General features: G+C 42.0%; 1 protein-coding gene across 1 annotated transcript in view; it reads left to right on the forward strand.

Annotated features, from left to right (window-relative positions):
* Positions 1-3894: 3894 nt before the first annotated feature.
* The window catches only part of LOC133411241 (protein unc-13 homolog A-like), a 39334-nt gene continuing 15301 nt past the window's right edge, over positions 3895-27927 (forward strand). The window contains exons 1-31 of the mRNA XM_061693324.1: positions 3895-4204; positions 10053-10082; positions 10230-10329; positions 11317-11434; positions 11559-11682; positions 12220-12290; positions 12401-12455; positions 13122-13151; positions 14081-14294; positions 15484-16563; positions 17398-17500; positions 18524-18567; positions 19101-19179; positions 19535-19540; positions 19619-19693; positions 19773-19992; positions 20163-20390; positions 20487-20628; positions 20788-20957; positions 21123-21238; positions 22117-22280; positions 22389-22542; positions 22847-22915; positions 23433-23522; positions 23861-23995; positions 24154-24281; positions 24845-24930; positions 25009-25135; positions 25218-25314; positions 26035-26178; positions 26273-26350. Of these exons, the coding sequence (XP_061549308.1) occupies positions 4183-4204; positions 10053-10082; positions 10230-10329; positions 11317-11434; positions 11559-11682; positions 12220-12290; positions 12401-12455; positions 13122-13151; positions 14081-14294; positions 15484-16563; positions 17398-17500; positions 18524-18567; positions 19101-19179; positions 19535-19540; positions 19619-19693; positions 19773-19992; positions 20163-20390; positions 20487-20628; positions 20788-20957; positions 21123-21238; positions 22117-22280; positions 22389-22542; positions 22847-22915; positions 23433-23522; positions 23861-23995; positions 24154-24281; positions 24845-24930; positions 25009-25135; positions 25218-25314; positions 26035-26178; positions 26273-26350 (4299 nt within the window). The 5' untranslated portion in view covers positions 3895-4182. The remainder of the gene's footprint in view (positions 4205-10052; positions 10083-10229; positions 10330-11316; positions 11435-11558; positions 11683-12219; positions 12291-12400; positions 12456-13121; positions 13152-14080; positions 14295-15483; positions 16564-17397; positions 17501-18523; positions 18568-19100; positions 19180-19534; positions 19541-19618; positions 19694-19772; positions 19993-20162; positions 20391-20486; positions 20629-20787; positions 20958-21122; positions 21239-22116; positions 22281-22388; positions 22543-22846; positions 22916-23432; positions 23523-23860; positions 23996-24153; positions 24282-24844; positions 24931-25008; positions 25136-25217; positions 25315-26034; positions 26179-26272; positions 26351-27927) is intronic.

The following is a 27927-nucleotide window of genomic DNA, read 5'->3' on the forward strand; positions in this document are numbered from 1 at the left end:
AATTGGTTAATTATTTGAAGCATCAGTAACAGTGACCTCTCCTGGTGAAAAGCAAGGCTGCAGTTGATTTAAAACCTGCATTAGACTGAATATCATGTTTTGTTTACAAATAAAGATTGATATATGTGAGTGTTGTGTTATTGATGAGAGAGTCACAGCGCGTCATCCTTTTCCATGTAAGCCTATCTCCTGCATCCTCTCGAACACCAACTGCCCTCATGTCTTCCCTCACGACATCCATCAACCTTCTCTTTGGTCTTCCTCTAGCTCTCTTGCCTGGCAGCTCCATCCTCATCATCCTTCTACCAATATACTCACTATTTCTCCTCTGGACGTGTCCAAACCATCAAAGTCTGCTCTCTCTAACTTTTTCTCCAAAACATCGAAACTCGGCTGTCCCTCTGATGAGCCAATTTCTAATTTTATCCAACCTGGTCACTTCTCGAGCGAACCTCAACATTTTCATTTCCGCCACCTCCAGCTCTGCTTCCTGTTGTCTCTTCAGTGCCACTGTCTCTAATCCGTACATCATGGCTGGCCTCACCACTGTCTTATAAACTTTGCCCTTCATCCTAGCAGAGACTCTTCTGTCACATAACACACCTGACACCTTCCTCCACCCGTTCCAACCTGCTTTGACCCGTTTCTTCACTTCCTGACCACACTCACCATTGCTCTGGACGGTTGACCCCAAGTATCTAAAGTCCTCCACCCTTGCTATCTCTTCTCCCTGTAGCCTCACTCTTCCCCTACCACCCCTCTCATTCATGCACATATATTCTGTTTTACTTCGGCTAATCTTCATTCGTCTGCTTTCCAGTGCATCCCTCCAGGGATGCACTGAACACAATTCAGGGTTGATCCCTGATGCAGTCCCACCTCCACCTTAAATTCGTCTGTCACACCTACAGCACACCTCACCGCTGTTCTGCTGCCCTCGTACATGTGTTGTATTATTCTAACATACATCCCTGCCACTCCGGACTTCCGCATGCAGTACCACTGCTCCTCTCTGGGAACTCTGTCATAGGCTTTCTCTAGTTCTACAAAGACACAATGTAGCTCCTTCAGACCTTCTCTGTACTTTTCCATCAACATCCTCAAGGCAAATAATGCATCTGTGGTACTCTTTCTAGGCATGAAACCATACTGTTGCTCGCAAATACTCACTTCTGTCCTGAGTCTAGCCTCCACTACTCTTTTTACTAGATCATTGTGTGGCTCATCAACTTTATTCCTCTATAGTTCCCACAGCTCTGCACATCACCCTTGTTCTTAAAAATGGGCACCAGCACACTTTTCCTCCATTCCTCAGGCATCTTCCCACGCACTAGAATTATATTGAACAAGCTGGTCAAAAACTCCACAGCCACCTCTCCTCGATGCTTCCATACCTCCACAGGAATGTCATCAGGACCAACTGCTTTTCCATTTTCCATCCTCTTTAATGCCTTTCAAACTTCCCCCTTAGTAATCATTGCCACTTCCTGGTCCACCACACTTGCCTCTTCTACTCTCCCTTCTCTCTAATTTTCCTCATTCATCAATAGATGGAAAGTATTCTTTCCATCTATCTAGCACACTACTGGCACCATTCAACATATTTCCATCTCTATCCTTAATCACCCTAACCTGCTGCACATCCTTCCCATCTCTATCCCTCTGTCTGGTCAGCCTGTATAGATCATTTTCTCCTTCTTTAGTGTCCAACCTGGCATATATGTCATCATATGCCTCTTGTTTGGCCTTTGCCACCTCGACCTTTGCCCTGTGTCACATATCAATGTATTCCTTTTGCCTCTCCTCGGTCCTCTCAGTGTCCCACTTCTTCTTAGCTAACCTTTTTCCTTGTATGATTTCCTGTACTGTGAGGTTCCACCACCAACTCTCCTTCGCTCCTTTCCTGCCAGAAGATACACCAAGTACTCTCCTGCATGCCTCTCTGATCACCTTGTCTGTAGTGGTCCAGTCTTCTGGAAGGTCCTCCTGTCCACCGAGAGCCTGTCTCACCTCTTCCCGAAAAGCTGCACAACACTCGCCCTGTCTCAGATTCCACCACATGGTTCTCTGCTCTGCCTTCGTCTTCCTAATCTTCCTCCCCACCACCAGAGTCATCTTACACGCCACCATCCTATGCTGTTAACCACACTCTCCCCTACCACTACCTTACAGTCGGTAACCTCCTTCAGATTACATCGTCTGCACAAGATGTAATCCACCTGCGTGCTTCTACCTCCGCTCTTGTAGGTCACCCTATGTTCGGGCCTCTTCTGAAAAAAAGTGTTCACTACAGCCATTTGCATCCTTTTTGCAAAGTCTACCACCATCTGTCCCTCCAAGTTCCTTTCCTGGATGCCGTACTTACCCATCACTTCTTCATCACCCCTATTTCCTTCACCAACATATTTGTTTGACAAGGTTCTAAGCCGGATGCCCTTCCTGACGCAACCATCTGCATTTATCCGGGCTTGGGACCGGCCTACAATTTGCACTGGCTTGTGCCCCACATAGGGCTGCATTAAAGAATCGAACCCCGGTCTTCCGCGTGACAGGCGGAGATACTCTACACTATACTAACGAGGACTTATTGATGACACTCAAACACTCAAATTTGGAAAACACTCGCTCACAATAGATGAGTGAGTAATAAAAGCAGTGGTTCTATTGAATTGAAGTTCAGAGTTTGTAGCACGACGGTCCCTGGGCAGGTAGACAATTTTTAAAAAATCGTTGGTCATGGCAGTTTTGAGGAAGGAAAACAGGAAACATGTAACTGTTTTACCTGATGCTGTTGCTGACTCGATTATGCTTCTTGCCACCACACCAGTTGCCTCCTGTTTGTGTGTGTGTTTTTTTTTTTATTGTTTGTTTGTTTGTCTTAATGTTATTTTAGTTTTTTTTTGTGTTGCATGTATAGTATGTACAGTTGTTTCTTTTGTTTAAAACTTTCTGTGTGCCATCTTGACCCAGGACTCCCTGGAAGAAAATATCTTGTATCTTAATGGAACAATTCCTGAAAAAATAAAGGATATATAAAATAGAAAATATATATATATATGGCACATACTGTACAAACACGGCGGACGACTGGTTAGAGTGTCTGCCTCATAGTTCTGAGGTCCGGGGTTCAATCCCCAACACCGCCTTTGTGGAGTTTGCATGTAATCCCCGTGCCTGCATGGGTTTTCTCCGGGCACTCCGGTTTCCTCCCACATCCCAAAAACATGCATGGTAGGTTAATTGACAACTCTAAATTGCCCGTAGGTGTGAATGGTTGTTTGTTTGTATGTGCCCTGCGATTGGCTGGCAACCAGTTCAGGGTGTACCCCGCCTCCTGCCCGATGATAGCTGGGATAGGCTCCAGCACGCCCGCGACCCTAGTTAGGAGAAGCGGCTTGGAAATTGGATGGATGGATGGATACTGTACAAACATATTTGAGTGATAGCTGATGTTTAGCGAGGTGTATTCAGCGGACACGCCCACAGCGTCTGACAGCTGGGAGGAGGCTTCTCTTGATTTTGGATCCTCATTTTATATCCATTCAAATTATCCATTCAAATTTGGCATACTTGTTATCAATACTCTTTTGTGTGTCGTTTGTATTTTCACTTTACAGGTACTTTAAAGAATAAAATACTTTAGGAATAAAAACAGCTCATTTTTCTTAACACTTAGGTCTACTGTGCTACTGTATTTAAATGTTGCTCATGATAGTCCTGATGCTTGGAGAACTAAGTTTTTTTTTTTTTTTTTTTTTTGGGGTGGTTCCTTGACTGCTAGCAATATCTGCTCCCCAGTATATTTTGAATGAAGTTGCTTCCAGTCCCATCACGTTGTCGATCATGGCCCTCTTCCTGCTCCTCATCTCAGTGACGTCACAGCCGTGAGAGGAGCTGCCCTGCCGCTGAAACAAGATGGCTGTGCGGGCGGGCGGAGCAATGCAGGGGAGCTACCAAAGTGGACACAGGGTATCACCCCCGTGCCGAGCAGCACACGACAGCCGCGCGTAGCGAGCGAGGAGCTCAGTCGAGATACCACGTCGTTTTTCCTACTAGTCCTCTTCTACAAATCTGGCTTTTAAGTGGTTAGACGGAGCGAGACGACAAAATCACGGTTCGGTTCGGCCAGGTAGCGGCGGCTCAGCGGAGGACAGCCGGGAACCCTCACGCCACGCAACAGAGATGTCCCTACTATGTGTGGGAGGTAAGAGTGAAGAAATGTTCTCTATTTTTAACAAGCTTAATTACCGCTTTTTGTTGTACTGCACCTAGCTGTCTGACGGCTCCTCCGGGATATCACGCCGATAGAAAACTCTCGTGGCAGCATCTCTACAAAGGACCACCGTTCTCACTCGTACGTTTTCTTTGACCCACGGTCGCTGGGTGGCGTGGGGGCAACGCGAAAGTCAACCCGTTGTGACCGTTAGTCGTTAAAGTACCGAAAGATAGAGTTATCTGAGCGAACGTGTATTAGACCCTTGAGCGAGTAATGTCACGGTTGCGGTTGCTTTCGGAGTGCGTGGCTTCCACTCTGCTCATTCATGCGTGGGCAGACGGATGAGCAGGACGTGGAAAAGCCCCTGCCGTTGCCGCGTTGCTCCTGCCGCCTCCCTCCTTCCGCCGCTCGACTGTAGTCGTGAGGGAATACTCGCCTGCTGCGCGTCACTTCTCAACGTTTCCCCCTCCTGAGGCGATGCGTCATCTCCTCCCACCACACTTCCCGGAAAAACAAAAACAAAACAAAAAACACCTGATGCTGGTGCCTCACACAGCCGTGATTAAGCCCCTGTTGCAATTGGCCATTAAAAGAAAGGCTGGGTAGCAGAACCCAAGTGGGCGCCATTCATTGATTTGATTTTGGAGTGTTAGATAAATACCTTGGTGACGTGTTAACAGGTGGGCCCTTGAAGACGGCATGGAAGCCACGACTGCTTCGTGTGCAGCCCACTCACTCTCTCTGCTTGTAATGCCAATCTCCATTGAAGTTTACTGTCAAACTAAACATAAAATAAAGAGCAATGGAATGGCCACTTCAACCTGTGTACAACGCACCAAGAATTTTGAAAATAGGATAATGGGTTCCAGCGAAAAAAACCCCAAAACATTTTGGAGAAAAAAATGCCTATTTTAGGGAATGTATTTTTGTGTTATCACCGATAGGAAAAAAAACATCTTCAAATTAGCGTAAAACAGTTTAATTTGATTATTTCTCCACATTGAGTATCTCGTCGACCCTTTCGTTTTGTCTGCTATTCGGGGAACTGCTTCTCCGATTGGCTGACAAGTTTCAGTTAAAAGTATCCAACAATAAAATGACAGTCCTAAATTGCAAGCAGTCAACGCGGGAAAATTTGCGTGGCGTTTGAAACGGCATCACTTGCCCTAAAAACTTAAATGGCGCAAATGGAACATTATTCATGAAAAGAGCATTATGGGTAGTGGGATAGGTCATCTACTTTAGTAATCAGTTGTTTTTCTGTGAATTTATTTGTTATGGAGGATTCTGGAGGCATTTGGGCGCTTATTTCATTTTCTGTTCCGTTTTTTTTTTTTATTTTTTTTTTTTTTTTTTTAGAAAATTCCACCAACATGGCGGCAACTTATCACATTGCTCTTCTATGTAACTGATTTTGAACACTTGTAGACAGACTATATCACAACACTCACAGGCATATATTCTTTATCCTCCGCAAAAAACAAGTAATATTATTACACTGTACTGCGTGAGTGAAAGTAGTGGTGACTCTTTTTCGTTTGACTTTATTATACTGCCCCCCCTGGTGGCCCAGCTGGGCACACCAGAAGGAGCAGCACAATTACTGTAATTGTAATGAATTAATTATGATGCACAAACTGTTTCATGCTTTACCTCACCACTATCACTATTTGATATAAAGACTGTACATGAGGAGGCGTCTTGAAAAGTGTCCTGACTTAAGACTTATTGGGAATGTAAGTGTGAATGGTTGTCTTTCTCTCCATGTGCCATGTTATTGACTGGTGGACAGTCCAGTGTGCAGTCTGCCGTTCGCCCAATATCAGCTACAACAGGCTCCAGCTCCCAGCGACCCTGAACAGGATGAGCTGTATAGAAAATGGATGGATTTATGAATCACCAGAAATGTTTTCTATTCATTGTCAGTCGATGTACAGGTCTCCCTGCTCTAAATGTGAGTAATCACTGTAGTGTGTCAGAGCTCACGGCCTATGTCGTAGATGTAATGGCGGGCAAGGAGAGGTAAAGGGGCTTCAAAGTCACCTCTTAATGCGTCATTGTTGATGTCAGCCCACCTCATCGCATTCTACCAGGACTGCCCACAGACTGTCCGTGCACTGAGTCAGTCCCGGGTGTCGTTAAAGCCCTCAGAGTTATCCATTCATAAAGGCCGTCTGCAGCTGCAGTCAGAGCCGTAGACTACGAGACTTGGCAGAGTGCCTCGCTTCTGTTCCTCTTATATCATTCATGCTTACCTGACTGGAGCTATTTCTGGCCTCCACAGTACTTGCACTTCTTCAAGAGGCTGCGTTTCTTCACTGTATCTGTTGACAAAGCAGAAAGCAGTCAGAGAGATGGATTATACTTGAAAACACCGACTTGTTTTTAGGCCAATATTAAGATCACAATTAAGTTCCTCGCTCTTGCTTTACCACTCATTCTCCTCAAAGTTTGTGAAGCACTTCTGATTGAGGCTTTAATTTATTGCAGTAAATCAGTCACTAGTTCTCATCCATGAATATGCCATAGGTTTTAAGTTCAACCTAAATTTTGTTTCTTTTTTTTACTTTTATACCTTGTTCCAAATGTAATCCTAATGAAAGGGCATCTTGGTGTGCTTGATCTACTGTACTTGCAAAGGCTCAATTCCTTTTGTGGATGTGCCAATAAATCCATCTCTGATCCAGATTAACTCAATTTCCTTTTGCGGATGTGCCAATAAATCCATCACTGATCCAGATTAACTCAACACATTTTTACATTTTATGGAGTTCTAGTTTCCTGTTCTCTCTGTCTGATCCCAAATCCGCGACTCCCTCTTTTACATTCCTCAACAGTTCATAGTTTGTGTCTGTTGATTTAGCATGCTGCTCAATTCTCAGATGTCAAAGTTTGCTGTGTCAGGGATTGAATGAGTGAAAGCCCTGCAAATAAAAATGGGGCTGCATGCAAATACATGCATGGGGGCTGCATCCTTAAATAAGATGGTGAAATACAGTGGATTTTCAAAGTCTACATATGATATGAAAAAATGAGACCTCCACAAAAAAATTAAATAAATAACAGCCCCAACAGCATGATACCGCCGCCACCATGCTTCACTGTTGGTATGGTGTTCTTTGGTGATGAGTTGTGTTGTCCCAAAAACCTGTTATTTGAGCAGGGGTATGTGGACTTTTTATATCCACTGTATAGTTGTAGCTTTGACTGTGTTTTCAGTACAGGTCCTTTGTATGTGTTGGCCGTTGTGGTTTCTGCTTGTGACATGTGACAAAATGCTGTTCATGGAGTCTTGAGGACATTTCATGTGAAAAACCAACCTGTCACAGAGATTTATCATCGTTGGCAGTAGCTAAGCTTCAGCCTTTCAGGGTCGAAAATCCAATTTCAGTTCGTATTGACGCTCCTCTTCATGTGTTGATATACTTTTACTTTACTTTGTGATACCCAATACAGTAGAACTTCAAAGTCAAACAAAATCCATCTCATGACATTGGTTGACTTCCAAGTTGTTCTCATTTCAAAACCATTTTGATTATGGAAAATAGTGTAACGTGAATACCAGTCCAGGGTGTGCCTTCCGCACAGAGTTAGCTGGGATAGGCTCAAACTCACCGTAATGAGGAAAAGCGGCATAGAAAATGGATGGATCGATGGATGAAATTATTTGTTCCAGACTCAAATGTTATCATAAAACTTTGAATAACTCTAAAGAAAATGTTTTAAATTCAATATTTAACATAACTGACATACCAGTATAATGAGAAGTTAGCTACTGTATAATAGTAGTGAACAGGAAGGTGTTTGCAATGCGATACTGTCATGAAGGGGGGTCTTTTAATGAAATGAATATAAGTTTCTGTCAGTAGGCAGCCTAAGAAGATTGTTTACAATTTATATGTTTAGTGTGTGTGTGCATGTATGAGTGTGCGAGTGTTTACATAAACAGTGCTTAGCAAATTTATTACAACATCTGTCATAAAAATGAGAAACCAGCAAATATTCTTAGCTTAACAGCATGGCTGCATTGTCATTTTAACTTAACTTTACCAAATCAATCAATAAATAAATATATAGATCAATACAGTGTACTTGCTAAAAATTGTGTTTTTTCTTCTTTTCCCAAAACGTCCAACTGTGCCATTTGGCTAACGATATATGAGCTTTCAGCTGTTTACTATGTGCAACAGTAATGAGGAATCTTAGAATTTGCCTTTTTTTACATTTTTTTTACCCAAATTTGAGCCCACTCACTGGGCTTCTTTGAGAAGTTACAAATTATTCATGCATTTTATTAAAAAAAAAAAAAATAATTCTGTTGAGGAATGCAATAGCTACAATTCACATCTTCATCAAGAAATGATGTGCTTTACTATTCAATTTTTTCTCTCTCTCTCTCTTACCATTAAAAAATATAATTTCAGCTAAATAGCTGGTACATATTGGTGTATTAACCCTTACAGAAACATAAAAAATTATGTAATCTCACTGACGTAACAGCATTGCCTATAACACAAAAAGGGCCTTGCTGACTCAGGGCAATTTTACATAAACGTTTCATTTTTTGCTGTGGTTACTATGGCGACAGGTATTAATGTAGCAGCACGTATCCCTAGAGGTAAAGGTTTAGTTCATTGGGTTCGCTTTGGATGTCGTTTGTATGCTTGCATTTATGTGCATGATGCGGAAACTCACACAGTGAAAGTGGCGTGGAGATCTTGTAGCACAAGAGTGTGGTGGAAAGCAGCATAAAAATAGTGGAGCATTAAAAATGTATGCATGTGCTTCGTACAAAGCTGGTAAAACGGTGCTGCAGCGAGGGCTGTTACTATAAAGTGAAAAGTCTACCAACATGTTATGTTTGACAAAGATAAAGGAATGTTTAATCATAATATTTGATATAGTATATCCCTCAGGCTGTGTGAATTTTGTAAAACACTGCAACATGACTTCCCTTCTACACACAACACTGGAAGTAATCTACTACTACATGCTGCATAGTATTTTATTATATTCCTGTACTTGCATGTCACATTGACAAGGCGTAAATGGTTGCTGACGATGTTTTTCCACTTCACTACCAATGTGTGGACAAGTATTCAGCACACTTGCACTGTATCTGCATCGTTGCAGTTTGTTTTGGGCTTCCACAAGACAGTTCAGCCAAAGAAATGCCCAACTGTCCTAAATAAGAATTAAAAGTATTGGGTAAGTATACTGTATATGATACTCTTGAATCCTGTGTTGTCTTTGTCAATTCCATAACATTAGCAACGTGACAAGATCTCCCCAAAATTATGCCAGTCAAAAGTCTGGTTGGACTCACAACTTCAACCTGATTAGAAGGCATCAAGAAATTTGAAACGCAGATGATGTTTTCCGGATAAATTGAGTTTCTTGTGTGTGGGAAAAAAATTGCCTTTTCTGAGAATATTTTTGAATCATATAGCCTATATAAAATTTGGATAAGAATCACCTTCAAAACAGAGTAAAATAGTATAACTGGTACTCGGGGAACCCCTTTCTCCGATTGGTTGACAAGTTTTAGTTAAAAACATCCAACATAAGCTTGTGTGGGCCAGGATTCTCAGGGGGTTCTCCAAGTCGACACATCAAAATGACCGAGACGTTTCAAACGGCGTCACTTTCCCTAAAACCTCCCCTTAAATGTAACATTATTCATGAGAAGAGCAGTGTGGGTAGTAGAATAAGTCGTGTACTTTAGTAATCAATGTTTTTTTCCTGAATTTATTTATGAAGGATTTGAGAGGTGCTTTTCAAAGGAAAACAGATGGCATTCCTGTTTGTGATTGTGTCCCTCTGTGTGTTTCCACAGTGAAGAAAGCCAAGCTGGATGGACCCCAAGGTAAGTCATCAGGTCGATCACCTGCAGAGAGATTGGCTGCTGCACAATATGGTAGAATTGTGTTCTACAAACTGCTACAATCTACTGTGTGTCTATTAGGCCATAGTATTACAATATTTTAACAATGTTTTATTTTCTTTCTGACAGAGAAGTTCAACACCTATGTGACTCTTAAGGTACAAAATGTGAAGAGCACAACCATCGCTGTCAGGGGCAACGTGCCCAGCTGGGAGCAAGACTTCATGTTGTGAGTCTGTCTTCACTTCCCGACTTACTGTTTTCTCCTTTTTTCTGCTCATGTCAGTCCCCTTCAGCTGCTTGAATGCATCAGTGGATTTTTTTTCCCCTCTCTGACTTCCATCTTTCCTTTTCTTGTCCTTTTAACTCCTCCGCCCCAGCTGTCATTCATTTGTGGGTCCATGATAAAGCTTTTCCCCTCCACATCGTTAACTACCTCATTGTTTCCCTTGGCACTTTCCTTCCCTCATCGTTGTTCTCAACCTTGGCTCTCACCCAAACCTCCTTTCCTTTCCCGAAGTCACTTCTTCTAAACACAGCTTCTTGATCTTCATCTGCTCTGCCCCTCATCCTCATCCCCCTCCTACATGTTCTTTCCACACATTATTGGCATCCTTTTAAATTAAGACTGTTTGTGCTTGCATCTCAACAACAATCAGAATAATTGAAATCACTAAAACATTACACAACGTGGTTTAGTGTGGTATTGACATCACAGCATATGTGTGATGAATGGTGAGAACCATTTACTGTAATACGTGGGTTGCAGCAAACGGGCTGAACGCAAAGTCCTGTGCATTAGTATTACTAGATGCTTGGAGGCGTTGAGCATTGTTCTGGGGTTTGTATCACTGAAGTTCTGTTATTTAATGTTTGGGTAGCAGAGATATGCTCGGCTGTCCTTCAAACTGACTTAAAGTGACAACCCCCCACCCACCCCCCTACCTCGACAGGCACCGGCCCTATGTCTTAATTAAAGTTCCACCTATCTCCCTCCAAGCGTGTGATACCATCGCCTTCTCCACTGACTACATCATACTCCTTTCTGCCTTCAGTCATCACCCTCTTTCTCGTCTCTCCTGGCACCTATGAATGCCCTATTTCACAATTAGACTTAGATTTGCTCCCCCTGCGACGGTTCTTTTGTTTGTTCGAGTAAAGGCACAATCATTTCAAATAATTCCCCTCATTCCTCTCTGTTTCTCTCCCACTGTAGTGAAATCAACCGCTTAGACCTGGGTCTAACTGTAGAGGTGTGGAACAAAGGGTTAATCTGGGATACTATGGTTGGCACCGTGTGGATTCCCCTCCACAGCATCAGGCAGTCAAATGAGGTTGGCCGCCAACTACTCTCACTGAAAAAATATTGTTGATGATCAGTGTTTACCTGATTGTGTATCCTAGGTCGTTTTTTGGTATTCATCATTCAGTTCTTTTCTGTCTCCTTTGTGCACAAAGGAAGGCCCAGGCGAGTGGCTCACATTGGACTCTCAGGTCATCATGACTGATAATGAGATCTGTGGCACCAAAGATCCCACGCTCCACCTGGTGCTGCTTGACACACGGTTTGAGCTGCCCCTTGGTAAGTGCGTTACTTCTGCCTTTTTACACACGGTTATTGACCAGAAGGAACCTCCAGTAGATGGGAGATGTGGGGAATATTCGACTGTATCTGTAGTCACTCAGATCATTGATGAACATATAAATAATGATACTGTAAATCACAAAGCATTATCATGCTTTCAACGATTTATCGTCATGACCTACTTTTCACTGTCACATGCGAGACTGCGTGGATGTGTGTCAGAAACCGCGTGTCCTTTCCCTCCCATCGATCACACTGTGTTCCTTTTAGCACTGATTAGGTGTTATTTTCCTGCTGTTTCCCCTTCCTCCAGGCGATATTGAACATCCGATTCCTTCGTTTGCAGAGCTGCCCTATTTATAGGTTTTACGGTGCCAAGTAAAATTCCATCGTCCCTTTATTCTGCTCAAGCAAATGGCTTGTTTTAGCTCGACCACATAAGAAAAAAAAGACCAAAGCTGCTATTTTTAGGTTTGATGAGGTAGTGAAAGCTCCATCTCACTTGTCTCACCTGAGTGTGTTTTTGCCTTTCAGACATCCCAGAGGATGAGGCCAGGTACTGGGCTAAAAAACTTGAGCAACTTAATGCAATGAGGGACCAAGATGTAAGCATTTACTGTGTTTACCATACCAACAGTCTCACACGTTTGCGTTCTGAAAGCATGGCAACATGATTAGTCGAGGCTATAACTGTGTTACTTATCATTTGTCTCAGTACTCATACCAAGAAGAACAGGAACGCCCACTCCAGGTTCCAAGCACACAGTGCTGTAAGTGACCATTCATTGTTTGTGCTAGTTCTCATAGCGAACCAAGAGAATTTAGGGTTAGTGGCAGATGTGATCATCAACATCATCATCTTTTATTGTCATGAACATGCATGCATGCACACGGAATTTGTTCTCTGCATTTAACCCATCACAGTGAACACATACACATTAGTGGAACACACTGGAGCAGGGAGCAGCTGAAGCACCCGGGGAGCATTTCTGGGTATCAGTGTCTTGCTCAAGGACACCACAGCCGTGAGTCTGGGGGATGTTGGCGGATGGTCCAGTCGGGGTCTTGAATCTAGGTCCCCCACAGTGGCAGGCGATGATCTTAACCATTGGGCCACGGCTGATTAGATTACTTTAGTTAACATTATGTACAACCGCACACGGGTTGTTGTGTGGTGGAGTGCAAACAGTCAGCGTTGCCACAGTGTAAGGAATCAATAGCGGGATCAGGTGTCTGGAGGCAAGCTCCTGCAGGATGCTGCTCTACTTCCAACGTCGTCTCAGTCTGTTGAATCTGCTGAGCCAACAGTCTGCAGCTGGTGGAAAGATTTCCAGTGTCAGTGCTCATTCTTTGCCAGAGAAAGCTAGAATGCCTGCTTTTGTTTGGATAACTTTGTAATTTATAAGTGTGTCTTACACCATTCTCTTTCATTTCAGGTAATTGGAGTTTATGGGGAGACCAACAGAGTGAGTGTGCATGCATTATGTGGAGCACACACACACACGCCACACGTAATACTCACATCTTGAGTCAAACATTGAGTGGAATGTAGCTTGAATTTGACTTGATGTGTCTATAAATGTATAAGACTGTAAGTAGAAAAAAGACAAGCTGGCCCTTTCTTCATTCTCTTGTGGTTTTCATAAAACACCTCAGAACCAAAAAAGTCAAACACTTGAAATTACAGATTGCGCAGACAAAAATCTTATGCACAGTAGCAAGGTCAGTTTTCCAACAGAAACCCAACAACAGAGGTTAGAAGAAAAATACAAACATGCAAAGAAGGACATTGCCAAATGTCTTTTCAAATATGCTACCCTCTAGCTTTTTTATTCTTGCAATTTGCTATTGTACCTCGTATTGTATGTGTCTGCAACATCTCTTCTGGACCAGTTCTTCTGTCACCATGAAAATGAATAAGGAAGGAGATTCACATTTGATAAGATGAGGAGAGAGAAAGAGAGACATGAGTCGACGTAGTTCAAGGGAGCCAGAACAAAAGCTCTTCTTGTCTTAAAATAGTGTTTATGTGCCCAAACAGTGAAAGATGTTCTACTGCTGCTTTCTTCAGTATTTGAGACTGATTTACAATGATGAATTATTATTAGATACTGTACCCAATTTCGACCAAATCAACACAATTAAAAGTCTCTCAACACTTCCCTAATGATCATAATTCTCCAATGTGAGCAGGAATTGATTATGCTCAGTTGCAAAGCAAATGAAAACGAAAGCGTTCATTTTTATCCTGAGGCAAGGTCACCTAAATCTGAATCAATTTCTACATTCTTTTTATATGCGTATGCTTTTCATCAATTAATTGTCCTTTTTGTTACCTGTCCCACATGTCCCGTTATAATTGTATCATCATGCCGTTGTGTGTCTGTCGGTGTAGATGATGACCCAGACAGTGCTGTGGATGACAGGGACAGCGACTATCGCAGCGAAACCAGTAACAGCATCCCCCCTCCATACTACAGCACATCTCAGCCCAATGCCTCTGTCCACCAGTACCCAATCAGCCACCAGCACCATAACTCCAAAGGCGTCTCATACCCGCACACGACCAACAGTCATGATCTTGACTACCATCATCAGCGGACTGTTAGGTGTGTACCTTTCCTTATGTTGTAATCTGCTCATTGGGTTGAGTCAAGTTGTATTTATATAGCCCTTAATCACAAAATAGTGTCAAATGGCTGCACAAACACACAGCTTACAAAAATCAATGACATCCAATGGTTTAACCGTGCATCCAAGCAAGGAAAGACTCTGCGATAACCCATTTGGGGGAAAAAATTTAAGACACCTTGTGAAAGATCACAGATGGAGGGATCCCCTTCAGGATGACCAGGTTGCAAAGGATGCCGAGTGGCCGACATTAATCAGAGGTTATGATGCTATACAATGTGTAAACTGCATGAGAGTCAATTTCGGGAAATGAAGCGCCACAGGTAGACCTTCTCAGCTCTTGTCCTGATGCAGAATCCTCCACAGCAAGTCTCACTTCAAACAGATATGGTTTATTTAGATTTCACAGAACATAAAGTTTATATTCTGCCAATATTAAGTTGATTCAAATTCACTTTAAAATTGCATTAAAAAGGTGCATTTTCACATCACCCAACAAATATGGATTTATCATGATTATCATTTTATTGACAGTTGCACAGTTCAACTAATTGCAGCTGCGGTAAACAGAGTGATGAACACAGCAAATCAAATTGTTATGCCTGAGTTCTGCTACTGAAAATAGTCAATGCATTTCTGCCATCTGGTATGTGGCTTTGTGAGCCTTCAATGGGTCAAGCAGACTAAATGTGATTTGTCTTTCATTGTTGTTTAGGCCCCTGTTACATTTCTCACAGCTTATTGACATATCTTACTCAGACTGGGAGTGAAACTGTGCAGGCCTCCGCCTCTCTCTTTATGAATAATTCAAAATGCAATCTAGTGGTCAATACTGCACAAAAGATTAGCTGCTTGAGTGAGAGTATTGGACAGGGAAACCCTGGCACATTGTTCTTCATTCCTCCTCTGCTACTTGGCCTCACTGTTCACTCTTCCCTTCCTGTCTTTGCTCTCTCTTTCTTTCTCACCCCACCCAAAACTCCCTTATTCACTTTTTAGTCCCATTCGTCCTAGTGAAAATACATTTCCTTTATTTTGTTGTGTTTCTAGAAATTAGATGTTCTTTTTCTTTTGTCATCTCTCTTGAGGCCTATCAGCTCTCTGTTCCAGTCTACTTCCTGCCTACAGTATAGAGTGCATTCTCTCATCTCTTCTTTTTTCTTCTAGTCCCACTGGAAGCTATGCATCATCTGCAGAGTTGAGTCGATGCAGCAGTCAGCTGAGTGAGGAGGACTATGGTGGTGAATATGGAGAGAGGGACCCTTACGATGAGAATGACTCGTACCATTCCTGCCACTCCTCAGTCAGCTACAGTAAAGGTTCCCCAGACTGGGACCCCGATGAGACTCAAGAGGCGTACAGTGACGAGGGTGGCTACAGCAAAGATGGGGGTGAGGAGGCAGCTATGTATGAGGAAGAAGACGGTGGATTGTATGAGGTAGAAGAGGACGGCCTATATGAGGATGAGGACTTGATGTATGATGATGACAATTTATACAATTTGGATGGAAACCTCAGTGAAGATTTGGAACCTCCATTCACACCCACCCCAACATCAACTGCCCCACAAACTCTAGACGTACCAAGTGCTAGACCTCCACTGGAGAAACAACCCTCAGTACATGAAAAACAACCCCCGACACAACCTGCTAATCAAATAACCAGCCAGGGTTCGCCTGCTGGTGTTGCCCCAGCAGCACAACCTACAACTGGTCAGCAGACTTCTCAAATGCCTAAACAGCCCCACACTCAAACACAGGCACAGACAGCTTCATCTGCCACTTCCTTCTTCTCAATGGCCAAACCTCTAACAGCCAGAGTCACAGGCCTCGCTTCCACTTTCCTGTCTTCTGTCCCCACTGCCCAACCTGCCCAGTCTCATCCACCGCCACCAGCTGCATCCGAACATCATCTGTCTGCAGCAGCAAGCAATCTTCCACTGTCCTACCCAGCCACCGTAGCTGCAACTCAGCCCCCCTCCACTGCCACAGGCCCTTCTTCCCAGCAGATTCCAAATTCTGCTCAGCCTGCATCTTTACTTAATGGTTCTGCCACTGTACAGTCAGCTGTAACTATGGACGAAGGTTCACAAATGGAAGAAGAGCCTTGGTTTGAGGAGGAAAACATACCGGAAGAGGCAAGGCTGTCCCCTACAAACCCAGAGGACAATCTCAGCATGGAGCAAAAGGAATACATTGAAACAAGCAGACCACCAAGCCCTGAGGAAAAAGAGATGCCACCTGAGAGGTAAAGGAGGCACCCAACATCACGTGTACAGAACAGGGTGTCCCAAAAGTCATGATGCACTTCTTTTTTTTTTTTTTTGTATTTCGCTTAAGGCTTAGCAGTTTTTATAAGAATATCCATTGACATAGGAGCAGCACTGTAAAATTGTTGCCTGGCAAGAAGTTTTTCTGTCGCCGAATGCAGCTCAGCATCCGTCTAATAAGCTTTATGCTCCAGTGTTTAGACAATTTACGCTATACATGGAAAGTTTCTTGAAACAGTATCTATTATTGACAAACCTACTACCACCACTGAAGAAGACACCGAACTGCTAGAGCGGGCATTCGCGCAAATTCATGGAAAGTCTGTCAGTAGGGCTCCACTGGAACTCTGCATCAACAAATGCTTGATTCAGCGGATGCTTCTCAGAGTGATAAAGCTCTATCTGTACTGACTTCATGTTGTGGAGCATCATACTTTTCCGCTTAAAGTGAGAAACTTGCCATGGATAGCATGAATTACTATTAAATTACTATTAAGATACAATGCATTGGAGCAGTGTGACGGCCATAAAGCTTCTCAAAATGGCAGCGAACTGCAGTTGGGGACAGAATAACTTCGTGCCAGGCGGCAATTTTACAACGTTGATCCAATGTCAGTGGGAAAGCAATCGGCAAGTGTATGATACAGTGTGCTTACAAAAACTTCAAAGTCTAAGCTGTCAAATTCTGACATATCCGAATGATACCTGAAAGGAAATTTTGCCCTTTGGGACACCTTGTATATCTCGCTATCTTCATCACCAGCGCAAACAACCACAGGTTGAATGTGTTACATCCAAAATGTCTATGTCAGTCCTCCAGTTATAGAGGAGCTCAAAGAGCCAGTGGACCCAGCAGTCCGAGCCAAAGAGAACTGGCTAAGACTATACAACAAGGTCTTAGACCAGCTGCGGGAGGTAAGTGCGCAACTCTGCGGGGGTGTTCGGCCCAGTCCCTGTGCCGAGGTCCAATTTAGCTCCATCTGCAGAGGGCTGCAAGTTCCATTAAAAAAAATATAAGTTCCAGAGACTCTAAAGCTGTCTACCAAGTCTTTGAAATATGCATGTTAAGTACTTTATTTATTTATATGCAAAAAAACATGGTACATAAACTCCTGAGGTTCTATTTTAATAGTGTTTGCATCTAGGAGCCCGAAAGCATGTATAATGTCTCATATTCTATAAATTAAATATTTTGGTTTTCTTAAAATAAAAATTGGTGACTTGGCAGACAGTAAACCTTTAGTTCATGATAAAGCACCAGAATGCTGTATGACTGCCTGATGTAGTTGCTAAGTACTGCTGCTAAATATTTAGTTTGCTTTATCAGTTTGCACTTGCATTATTCTCATATTTTGTTGCTATTCATTACTTTTTGAATTGAGTTGTGCACAGAATTAATCACTTGCTTCAATGTTTATGTTGATATTCTTACGTCATGTGTTTTTCTACACTTGGCCTACCTTTCTTTCTTTTCTTTTATTGTTATGTGTCAGCCCACTTTGTTTTTGTTCCAGTTTCATGTCATTGCCATAGCAAGTTTCGCATGCACCTTTCTCAGCCATCATTGGAGCATGCTCACAGGTAGGTGCAAGCTGATGGTGGCTTGAAAGAATTAAGTCAACTCTGGTTAGATCTAATAGTTGCAAAAGTTGTCAATTCTTAGGAAGGTGCACGTATTTTCTCTTATGTATTTTGAGAACTGTTGTATTTAGTCAGACTTTACAGATCTCTCACTAAATCACATACATATTTTCACAAATAAGAAGCCAAATTTGTAGGTATCCTCAATCAATGGATTTTTTCAGTCTCATGTAAATCCTGTCTACTGATGCATGGGTTTTTATTGATGTAAATCTAAGAAGATTAGTGAGGGAGACATTCAATTGTCTTTTTTTTCACCCAAAAAAATTCTCTCTCATAAAATTCTCTTTTTGTCAGGCACGAGGAGAAACCTCCAGCTCGCTATGGTTTGGTAAAGGAGGGTGAGTGTCTGATGTCAGCTGCAAAATAACACAATATTCCAAACATTAAAATGAAAAAAAATCAGTGTATTGGTGTAATTATCACCATTAAGATCAAGATCCACTTGAATAATTGCACACCATCAAGGAAATATGTCACAGCAGCTTTGAAATACACTTATAGAAGTCCAGGAATGCTCTGTTTTGCCTAAGGCTCATTCTGCTCAGAGTTTTTAGCAATAAGTAGAAGTGAGCTTCTTTTCCAGCATTTTACTTTAAAAGCAACACAGTTCTACTAATGTGTGTGTGGCAACTCAGTGTTAGATTGGCTAAATTTTGGATTAATATTTATAATACAATTTACTTGGAATTCGTCATCAGAAAAAAATAAATACTTGTCTGAATTAAACCAAATGGAGTGGAGCAAGAATCCATTAAATTTAAAGGAAGATTCGATTAAAAAAATGTTTTTTTACAAGGACCTTTGGTGTTGTCTCCACTCTCGTGTTGCACTTGTGGAAAATGTGATGATGGGTCTTCGCTTTTGTATGCAGGATGGGAGGTGCACTCTATAGTATTGACAGCATGCCAGACCTTCGGAAGAGAAAAGCCATTCCTCTTGTCAGGGATCTGGTAAGGTATTTTCGTGCACACACACACACACACACACATATTAATTTGGAGAAATATTGGACTCTGAATCAGAGGTCATTCCAGGACAACTTAATTTAGGATAATTTCTTTCCATTATGACTTTTTTATATTAGCTCCAGCTAAGTGAGCACACCTGAATCTTACTTAATTTAAGTCCACCTGTCCTTATATAGTAAAAGGGGAAAGAAAATGATGAGAGGAAGAATACTTACATTAACAACATCCAAAACACTACTAATGCTGCCAGGAATGACAAAATATCTTTGTTTTTCTGACTTTTCATTTTTATTTTATGTTGTCTTTTTTTTTAATCACCACTGCTCCATTACATCAGGCAATGGTAAGAAACCTTCCATCCGTTTATGATTTTTGAACACTGGTACTCCTGAAATAACCCCCCTTTTAATATTTTTATCAGTCGCTAGTGCAGAACTCTCGGAAGGCTGGAATCACCTCCGCAATGGCTTCCACCACTCTTGGCAATGAAGAGTTGGTGCGTTTCTGTGTTCATTTATCACATTATCATCTGACATCTGTTTCATTCTTAAACTTCTCATCCATGTCTTTTGCAGAAAAGTCATGTTTATAAGAAAACCCTGCAGGCTCTGATCTACCCCATATCCTCGACTACGCCGCACAATTTTGAAGTGTGGACAGCCACGACCCCCACCTACTGCTATGAATGTGAAGGCTTGCTGTGGGGCATCGCCCGACAAGGCATGCGCTGCTCTGAGTGTGGTGTCAAATGTCACGACAAGTGCCAAGATCTGCTGAATGCCGACTGTCTGCAGAGTAAGTTGGTAGCTCGTGGCTCATGTGCAAAACGCACGTTCACAAAACCACATACGTACACTCACAGCCCCAACATTAGTTACACCTACACTACAGGAATTTAGCTCGTCCTCAACGTATTGTGGCAGTAAACTCTTAATAATTCTCTATTTTGTTCCCACTCTCTTCAGGGGCTGCAGAGAAAAGTTCCAAGCATGGAGCAGAGGACCGAACCCAGAACATCATCATGGTCCTGAAGGACCGCATGAAGATCAGAGAGAGGAACAAACCGGAGATTTTTGAGCAAATCCAGGAAGTGTTTGGCCTTGACAAATCAACACACGCTACCCAAATGAAACAGATCAAGCAAAGTGTGCTCGACGGGACGTCTAAATGGTCAGCAAAGATCAGCATCACTGGTGAGATGAATATAAATCACAATATTGGTTTCCAGTTCAATACATCTCATCTGACTGTGTAAGCTTCTGTTTTGTCTCTTGAAATCTTTTCCACAGTGGTATGTGCCCAGGGACTCCAGGCTAAAGACAAAACTGGTTCCAGTGATCCATACGTGACTGTCCAAGTGGGAAAGACCAAAAAAAGAACCAAGACTATCTATGGCAACCTCAACCCAGTATGGGAAGAGAACTTCCACTTGTGAGGAACATTATGACCGTTTTCAATACTGCCATATTCGTGTTTCTGGTCAATCAGTGGTGTTTTCTACATTTAAATGTTTTTAGCATCAATGCGCTGATTCCTGCAGCGCTTTACAAATATGTTTATGTTTGCTAACAATATCTCTGGCTCATCCAGCGAGTGCCACAACTCTTCTGATCGCATCAAGGTTCGAGTCTGGGATGAGGACGATGACATCAAGTCTCGTGTGAAACAGAGGTTCAAACGTGAGAGTGACGACTTCCTCGGTCAAACCATCATCGAAGTCCGCACGCTGAGTGGGGAAATGGACGTTTGGTATAACCTCGGTGAGTTTCCATGCTGAAAGAAAAGGCAGTCAGAGGACAGTAACGTTGTTATGCAAGTAACACAGATAAAGACGCACGATCCAGATAATTGAACTCTTTGTGAGGTTGGAGACAGAAGAGCCAATTAACAAAGCTCGTGCTGTATATCCTACTTGCATCTGACAGACAAGAGGACAGATAAATCTGCTGTATCGGGAGCCATCCGCATGCACATCAGCGTGGAGATTAAAGGAGAGGAGACTGTGGCTCCTTATCATGTCCAGTACACATGTCTTCATGAGGTCAGGCCCATTTTGTTGGAAATGTTACATTTGTATTTTAACATTATCATAAATGTGGCACATCAATGTAGTATTTATATACATACTATGTAATCCACCCCATTGGATAAATTAAGTAGCTGTGTTGAACTGCATTAGGCAAATGGCAAAAAGGCACACTAACTGGTGTTCTAACCACTGAATACGACAGTAAAACTGCACATTTTAGAGTGTCAATTTATTGTGGACAACCTGAGGCACACCTGTGAAATAATCCATCTGTCTAATCTGAATTTTTATATGCCACACCTATGAGGTGAATAGATTATTTTGGCAAAGCAGAAGTGCTCACTAACATAGATTTAGACAGATTTATGAACAAGAATCTATCTATCTGTCAGTCTCATTAACATCTTAGAAATTCACTCCAGAATGCTGTGTAAGCATTTTTTTTGTACCAAATCTTTTCCTATATCATTCATTCTGTTTCCTGAAATGTCATTGTTTCTTTTTTTTTTTTCTTATCTGGGAAATCACACTGACATATTTCTTTGGGTTGTGTGGGTTCTAATTATAACACCCCCGTAAATTAGATATGGTTCATTGCCTACTAAATGACTAATCACCATAATTGTCAATCACTTTCTTTTAAGATTGATGTAAACATTGGTGAGATACTGAGCTGTTAGTACATTTATTTTTAGAGAAATTAAAGGGAAAGGCAGAACTGTTCTGTGCTGTATTAAAATCTTAATTGCATCCAGCTTTGTATTGTTTTCAAGCTCAAGGCGTATCACACTGATAGCTGAAATAGAGAAATTCTAAAGGGAGGTTTGTTGGATTGACCCTCCCTCCGAGATGTCCGGGCTATAACATCCCTTTATTATATCTGTGTTTAGCATCTGTTCCAGTACACCACTGAGGAACAGAATGGTGGCGTAGTAAAGATCCCGGATGCCAAAGGAGACGATGCCTGGAAGGTGTATTTTGAGGAGACCGCTCAGGAGATAGTGGATGAGTTTGCTATGCGTTATGGTGTAGAGTCCATCTACCAGGCTATGACGTTAGTGCTGCTTGTCTTCCGAGTTGATCAAGTCAAAATAATAGTTTGACACAGAAAATGCATCATTCCTTTGCTAAATGCTCGTTATTGTCCCTTCCAAAAAAACAGCCACTTTGCCTGCTTGTCATCTAAATACATGTGCCCTGGAGTGCCCGCTGTGATGAGCACCTTGCTCGCCAACATCAACGCTTACTATGCCCACACCACCCAGTCGTCCAACAATGTTTCTGCCTCAGACCGATTTGCTGCTTCCAACTTTGGTGTAAGTCCCTGACACAGAGTTCTAAATGTTGTCTCCATTTAAAAAAAAAAAAAAAAAAACAGCTTTTTTTTTTTTTTTTTTTTTTTTTCTAACCGCAATTCCCAGTCGTCGGGATGATCTTGTAAATGCACGTAAAAACTGCTTCTGGGTGACTGCAAAGACAAATAAAATGTGGCCCAGCCCACTTCTACAAACAGTCACTCTGCTGAGCTTCATCTGATATGGCTTGGTGACGTTAAATGACACTAACTCATCTGACAGCTGTAGTGTCTTTCTTAGCTCTTTTTTCATTTACATTTTTTAGAAGGAAAGGTTTGTCAAGTTACTGGATCAACTGCACAACTCCCTGAGGATTGACCTCTCCATGTACCGGGTACTGAATTCTGTCTACTTTTTTACTTGTCGTGTTGGCAAAGGTCATTCTTCATTACAGATCAGTCTCAATAAATTAAAATATTATAGAAATGATCATTTATTTCAGTGGTTTAATTCAAAAAGTGTATATATCAAATGGAATAAAGCACAGGAAAATACTTTTCAGAATCCAAATGCAAATTCCTACCTATTTCTATATTAAAAATAATTGTGATTGATCCTATGTAATACATTATTAAAATTTGTTGAGCTGGTGAAATGTGCGTTTTTGTTAGCTGTAAGCTATAGTCATCAAAAGTATTTTAATCATAAAATATGTGTCTAGTGAGTTCATATAACAAAGAGTTTTACTTTTTGAATTGAACAATTTAAATAAATTGAGTTTTCCATGATATTCTAAAGTACTGATAACCTGTGCAGTGATGGATGTCTTTAAGTGTTTTCTAGATACTAGAAATCCAATGAAAAGGCAGTCAAGAAAATGTCTTCGCATTTGTTTGCAAATATTCTTTCAGAACAATTTTCCTGCCAGTAGTCCTGAAAGACTCCAAGATCTCAAGTCTACTGTGGACCTGCTGACCAGCATAACATTCTTCAGGATGAAGGTAAGAATGAATGCAATGTGAAGGAAAATGTTCAGTTTCTTTGGGATTTACTTTATGCAAACCCCAAAAAATCAACAACACATCCATGCAAATTTCCAGCCCTTTCTGTCAAGAAGCCCGAGGGGTATCCTGAGAATCAGCTTACATTAGCCTATCCAAATGGAAACTGTTAGTGAGAGAAGCAAACGTTGTAGAAATTAGGTAACACATTATTATGTTTGTATGTTGCATTATGTGGACTATATTCCACCAAAGCTCACCTTGGCTGTGACTCTTGTGTCTGACTGAATTTCGAGGGTTTTCGTTGAACTTTTCCATGTGTATTTTGTGTTTTTTAGGTCCAGGAACTTCAAAGTCCCCCCAGAGCGAGCCAGGTTGTGAAGGACTGTGTCAAAGCCTGTCTCAATTCCACCTATGAATACATCTTCAACAACTGTCACGACCTCTACAATAGAGAATATCAAATGGATCCTGTAAGTTTGCACACATAAAAGTAGAGCACCTTTAAACATTTGGCCCGCATTCTCACACTCAAGTGTTTTTTTTTACCTTTTAATATCTTAAAACTCTGTGAGGAATTCAAATGGGCTCCTCTTTACTAAAGTGAAGATGTGGCCTTTTCTGTCCCCAGTCAAAGGCGGTTCCTCCAGATGAGCAGGGTCCCAGTGTCAAGAACCTGGACTTCTGGTCCAAACTCATCACACTCATTGTGTCCATTATAGAGGAGGATAAAAACTCCTACACTCCTTGCCTTAATCAGTGAGTCTCAGTTTTATGTGTTTAAATTTTCTTCATGGCTCAGAAAAGAGTGTCTCTTTAAGACATTCTCATGGTATACAGTATAACACAGTGGTTTTCGAACCTAATACACTAAGTACCACCTCAAAAAGTTTGAGAGTTTGAACATTTAAACTGCATTTAAATTTCTGAAAATAATAACAGTGCTTATGTAAATAATGATTTGATTAAATGTTGTAATCAAATTGTTTTGTACTTAAAAGTTAATTACAACTATAATATACTCAACTAATGTGTTGTTCTGGATTAAATAAAAAATGTAAGCCACTGCAAAATTATGCAAAATTTTTTGGGGCCGATGCCTATACCGCTAGTGGGGGCTTAAAACAAAAAAAAATGTCCGCTATATCGGTGGAGATCCGATATTTTGTCCGATGGCCGATATATCGACCGATTAATGAAATAAAAACATTGATATACACGCTGTGCAAGAACACAAATTTACCTTAATCCGGCCCACCGATTTATCGGTTTTGCTATATGAATTGATGGATTTAGTCTGAGCGTCTTGTTTCTTCTTCTAGGTTTCCACAGGAACTCAATGTGGGCAAGATCAGTGCTGAGGTCATGTGGAATATGTTTGCTCAAGACATGAAATACGCCATGGAAGGTTAGCAGGGATGGAAGGGACATTTTTGTGCCTGAAAAATGTAAAGCTTTTCCCCCTTATTTTTCTCTTTGTATTTAGAGCATGAAAAGCACCGTCTGTGTAAAAGTGCAGATTATATGAACTTGCACTTCAAGGTGAAGTGGCTTTACAACGAGTACTGCAAGGAACTGCCCACATTTCAGAAACATGTACCTGAATATCCAGCGTGAGTATTTTTACACAGGGACCTACTTTCCGCATGAAACAAACAATCATGTTTTTTTCCTTCCGTTCCACTTCCACTACAGATGGTTTGAGCCATTTGTAATCATGTGGCTGGACGAAAACGAGGAAGTATCCAGAGATTTTCTCCATGGAGCTCTGGAGAGAGATAAAAAAGATGGCGTAAGCACTCACAAAAGAAAATAAATTACACACTAGACTGCACACCTCATTAGAAACATCTTTAGAATACGATAGCTAGCTATAGATATTTGGAAAAAACTGTCCTGGGAAAGTTTTAATAGCGATAAAATGTGAAAGCTATTCAGGTTTGACACCCAATAATGTATTCATGCATGTCTCATGGAAATTCGAAGAGTTCACAGCTGACTCAGCACATTGGAGACTTGGGGTGAAGACCCCCCGGCGATCAATACTGATTCGGTACTCTGTAGCAGAGGCAAATTGGAAAAGAAAACATCACAGCAGAGAGGCGCAGCTTCTATAGCGCACACACAAACATATCATGAGAAAAACACACACAGATAAGCTCCATTTCGCACTACAAAAAGGCTGATACAAAGCAGCTGAAGATTGTTCTATGTCATATGTCAGGAATTCTTTGGGTCCAATTACTGTCGCCCGAGGCAACTTCTGCTTTAGCGTGTCAGCGAAAATGCAATCAGTGGCCCCGTCCCAGACCCTACCTTAACACTGAGCACTTTCAAGGATACGACAGGACTTTTAAATGAGGGCCCTGCCCCCCATCATGACCTTCTGATAATCTCTTAGATCGAGGCCACATACAGCAATGGGGAGAAGGAAGGATGAGAGAGCGAAAACCTCACTGAAGGGTCTGTTTAATTGGGTCATGTTAAGTGCTTGTGCTTTCCTCTTGTGCAGTTCCAGGTCACTTCAGAGCACGCTTTGTTCTCCTGCTCTGTGGTAGATGTGTTCTCTCAGCTCAATCAGAGCTTCGAAATCATCCGCAAACTGGAGTGTCCCGACCCTCAGATTGTTGGCAACTACATGAAGAGATTCGCCAAGGTGACCTTCGCTTCTTATTGCTATCGGCAGACATTTTCTGTAACATGACCTTTTTCTAACACTTGATTATCCAAATTGTCTTTCTCTCTCTTAGACCATTGGCAATGTCCTGCTGTCTTACGCTGACATCATAGCGAAGGAATTTCCAAATCATGTGAAGAAGGAGAAGGTGGTAAGTGTCAAAACAGACACTCACTGGGGTTGACCCCATTAGTCGACTCGTCGGCGCATCAACTACACCACTCCGCAATGACGGTTATAGCTTGCGGGCGCTTAATCGCCAATCATGTGTTTTGGCAACACGGAAACATCGCTAAATTCAACAGATGGTGGGTTCACAGAGCAAACTACCAGCGGTGCCTCAAGCGTGTAGCTTTACTAAAAATTGCTATATATGCAAGTCTATCCTCAAATGTAACAAAAGGACAAGTGCTATGCACGCCCATCTGAAGAGGCGCTCGCTGACGCTAGCTGACGAGCTTAAATCCTCACGTCAGCCGTCAACAAATTCATCAAACTCCCTCCTATAGCCATGAAAAGACAGACAATATAATGTAGTGTCCGCTTACACAATGAAATGGAGACAAGCAGTGGTCGATCAATAACCTCTTTATTGTAAAAATTAACAGTTAGGTTTGCCAAAGAAATCATCCAATTTACGTTTCTCTCAACCATCAGCATTCATCCCGCAGACACAGGCTCGCAATCTTTTTCCTTCCACTTGCCCCACACCCCAACTTACTCATCCTGTGCAACTGAGAAGGCAGGGAGAGTGAGTGAGTGAGTGAGCGAGCTTGTGTTCAGAGGTGCGCACACTAAATCGACAACCGAAAACAAATATCATTGATGTCATCAAATTAGTCGAAGTCGACTCGGCTATTATCGCGTTATGCCTGGATCAGACTACAAGACAAATTTGGTCTCACGATTACACTATGTCAGACTACTGCGATCAAATCTTGCCGTCATCTCGGTCTGACAGTGGCAACACTACACGACATGTATTCCGATACCACCGTGTCCCATCTTTTACGATCACTGGGCTTTATCTTGTCAAATCAAACACTGTCGGTGAGGCGGAAACAGAAAATCTGTCACCAGTCAAAGCGACCGGATACACCCGTTATCATAGTGATGACAACAACAATGGATCGAGCCATTGTATTGTGTGGGGGGAAAAAAGAACAAAATGATGAAAAACGTGTGGTGGTCGTCACCGGTGCTCAGGACAGGACGTTCATTCAAGGATTGGTTTATGTATGTTCACGTTTTTTTAAATACGATACAGCTCAGAAGTAGGCAGGAAAACATTATGCATTATGTAAAAATGCCGGCGTTCTGTCGAATCATGCTCTCAAGCTTCGTTAAACATTGGTTTATACGCATTAATAAATGTTGACAACGGCAAACAAGTATGTTGACAACAGCAAGCATGCGAGGCGATGCACCGGTCACAATATGCAATCCTATTGGTCGATGTCAAGGTGCGCTGTTGGAGAGTTGTTGAAATATCACACTGCACGGAAGATATCCCAAAATCAAACACGCTAGACTTTTCATTTTGGCGTCGTAAGGCTATCATAGGGCCAAATCGTTGGTTGTGGATTATTTCACACTACAAGAAGTTTTGTCGTTCCCGATAAAACATGTCCGGCCTGATCTGAGAAATCGCCCGTGATACCTAATCAGGCCAATATCCTTTAGTCTGATCTAGGCATTAGAGTCGACTACAAAAAATCTGAAACCATT

Source organism: Phycodurus eques, chromosome 13, assembly GCF_024500275.1.
Source record: "Phycodurus eques isolate BA_2022a chromosome 13, UOR_Pequ_1.1, whole genome shotgun sequence".
Lineage (NCBI taxonomy): Eukaryota > Metazoa > Chordata > Actinopteri > Syngnathiformes > Syngnathidae > Phycodurus > Phycodurus eques.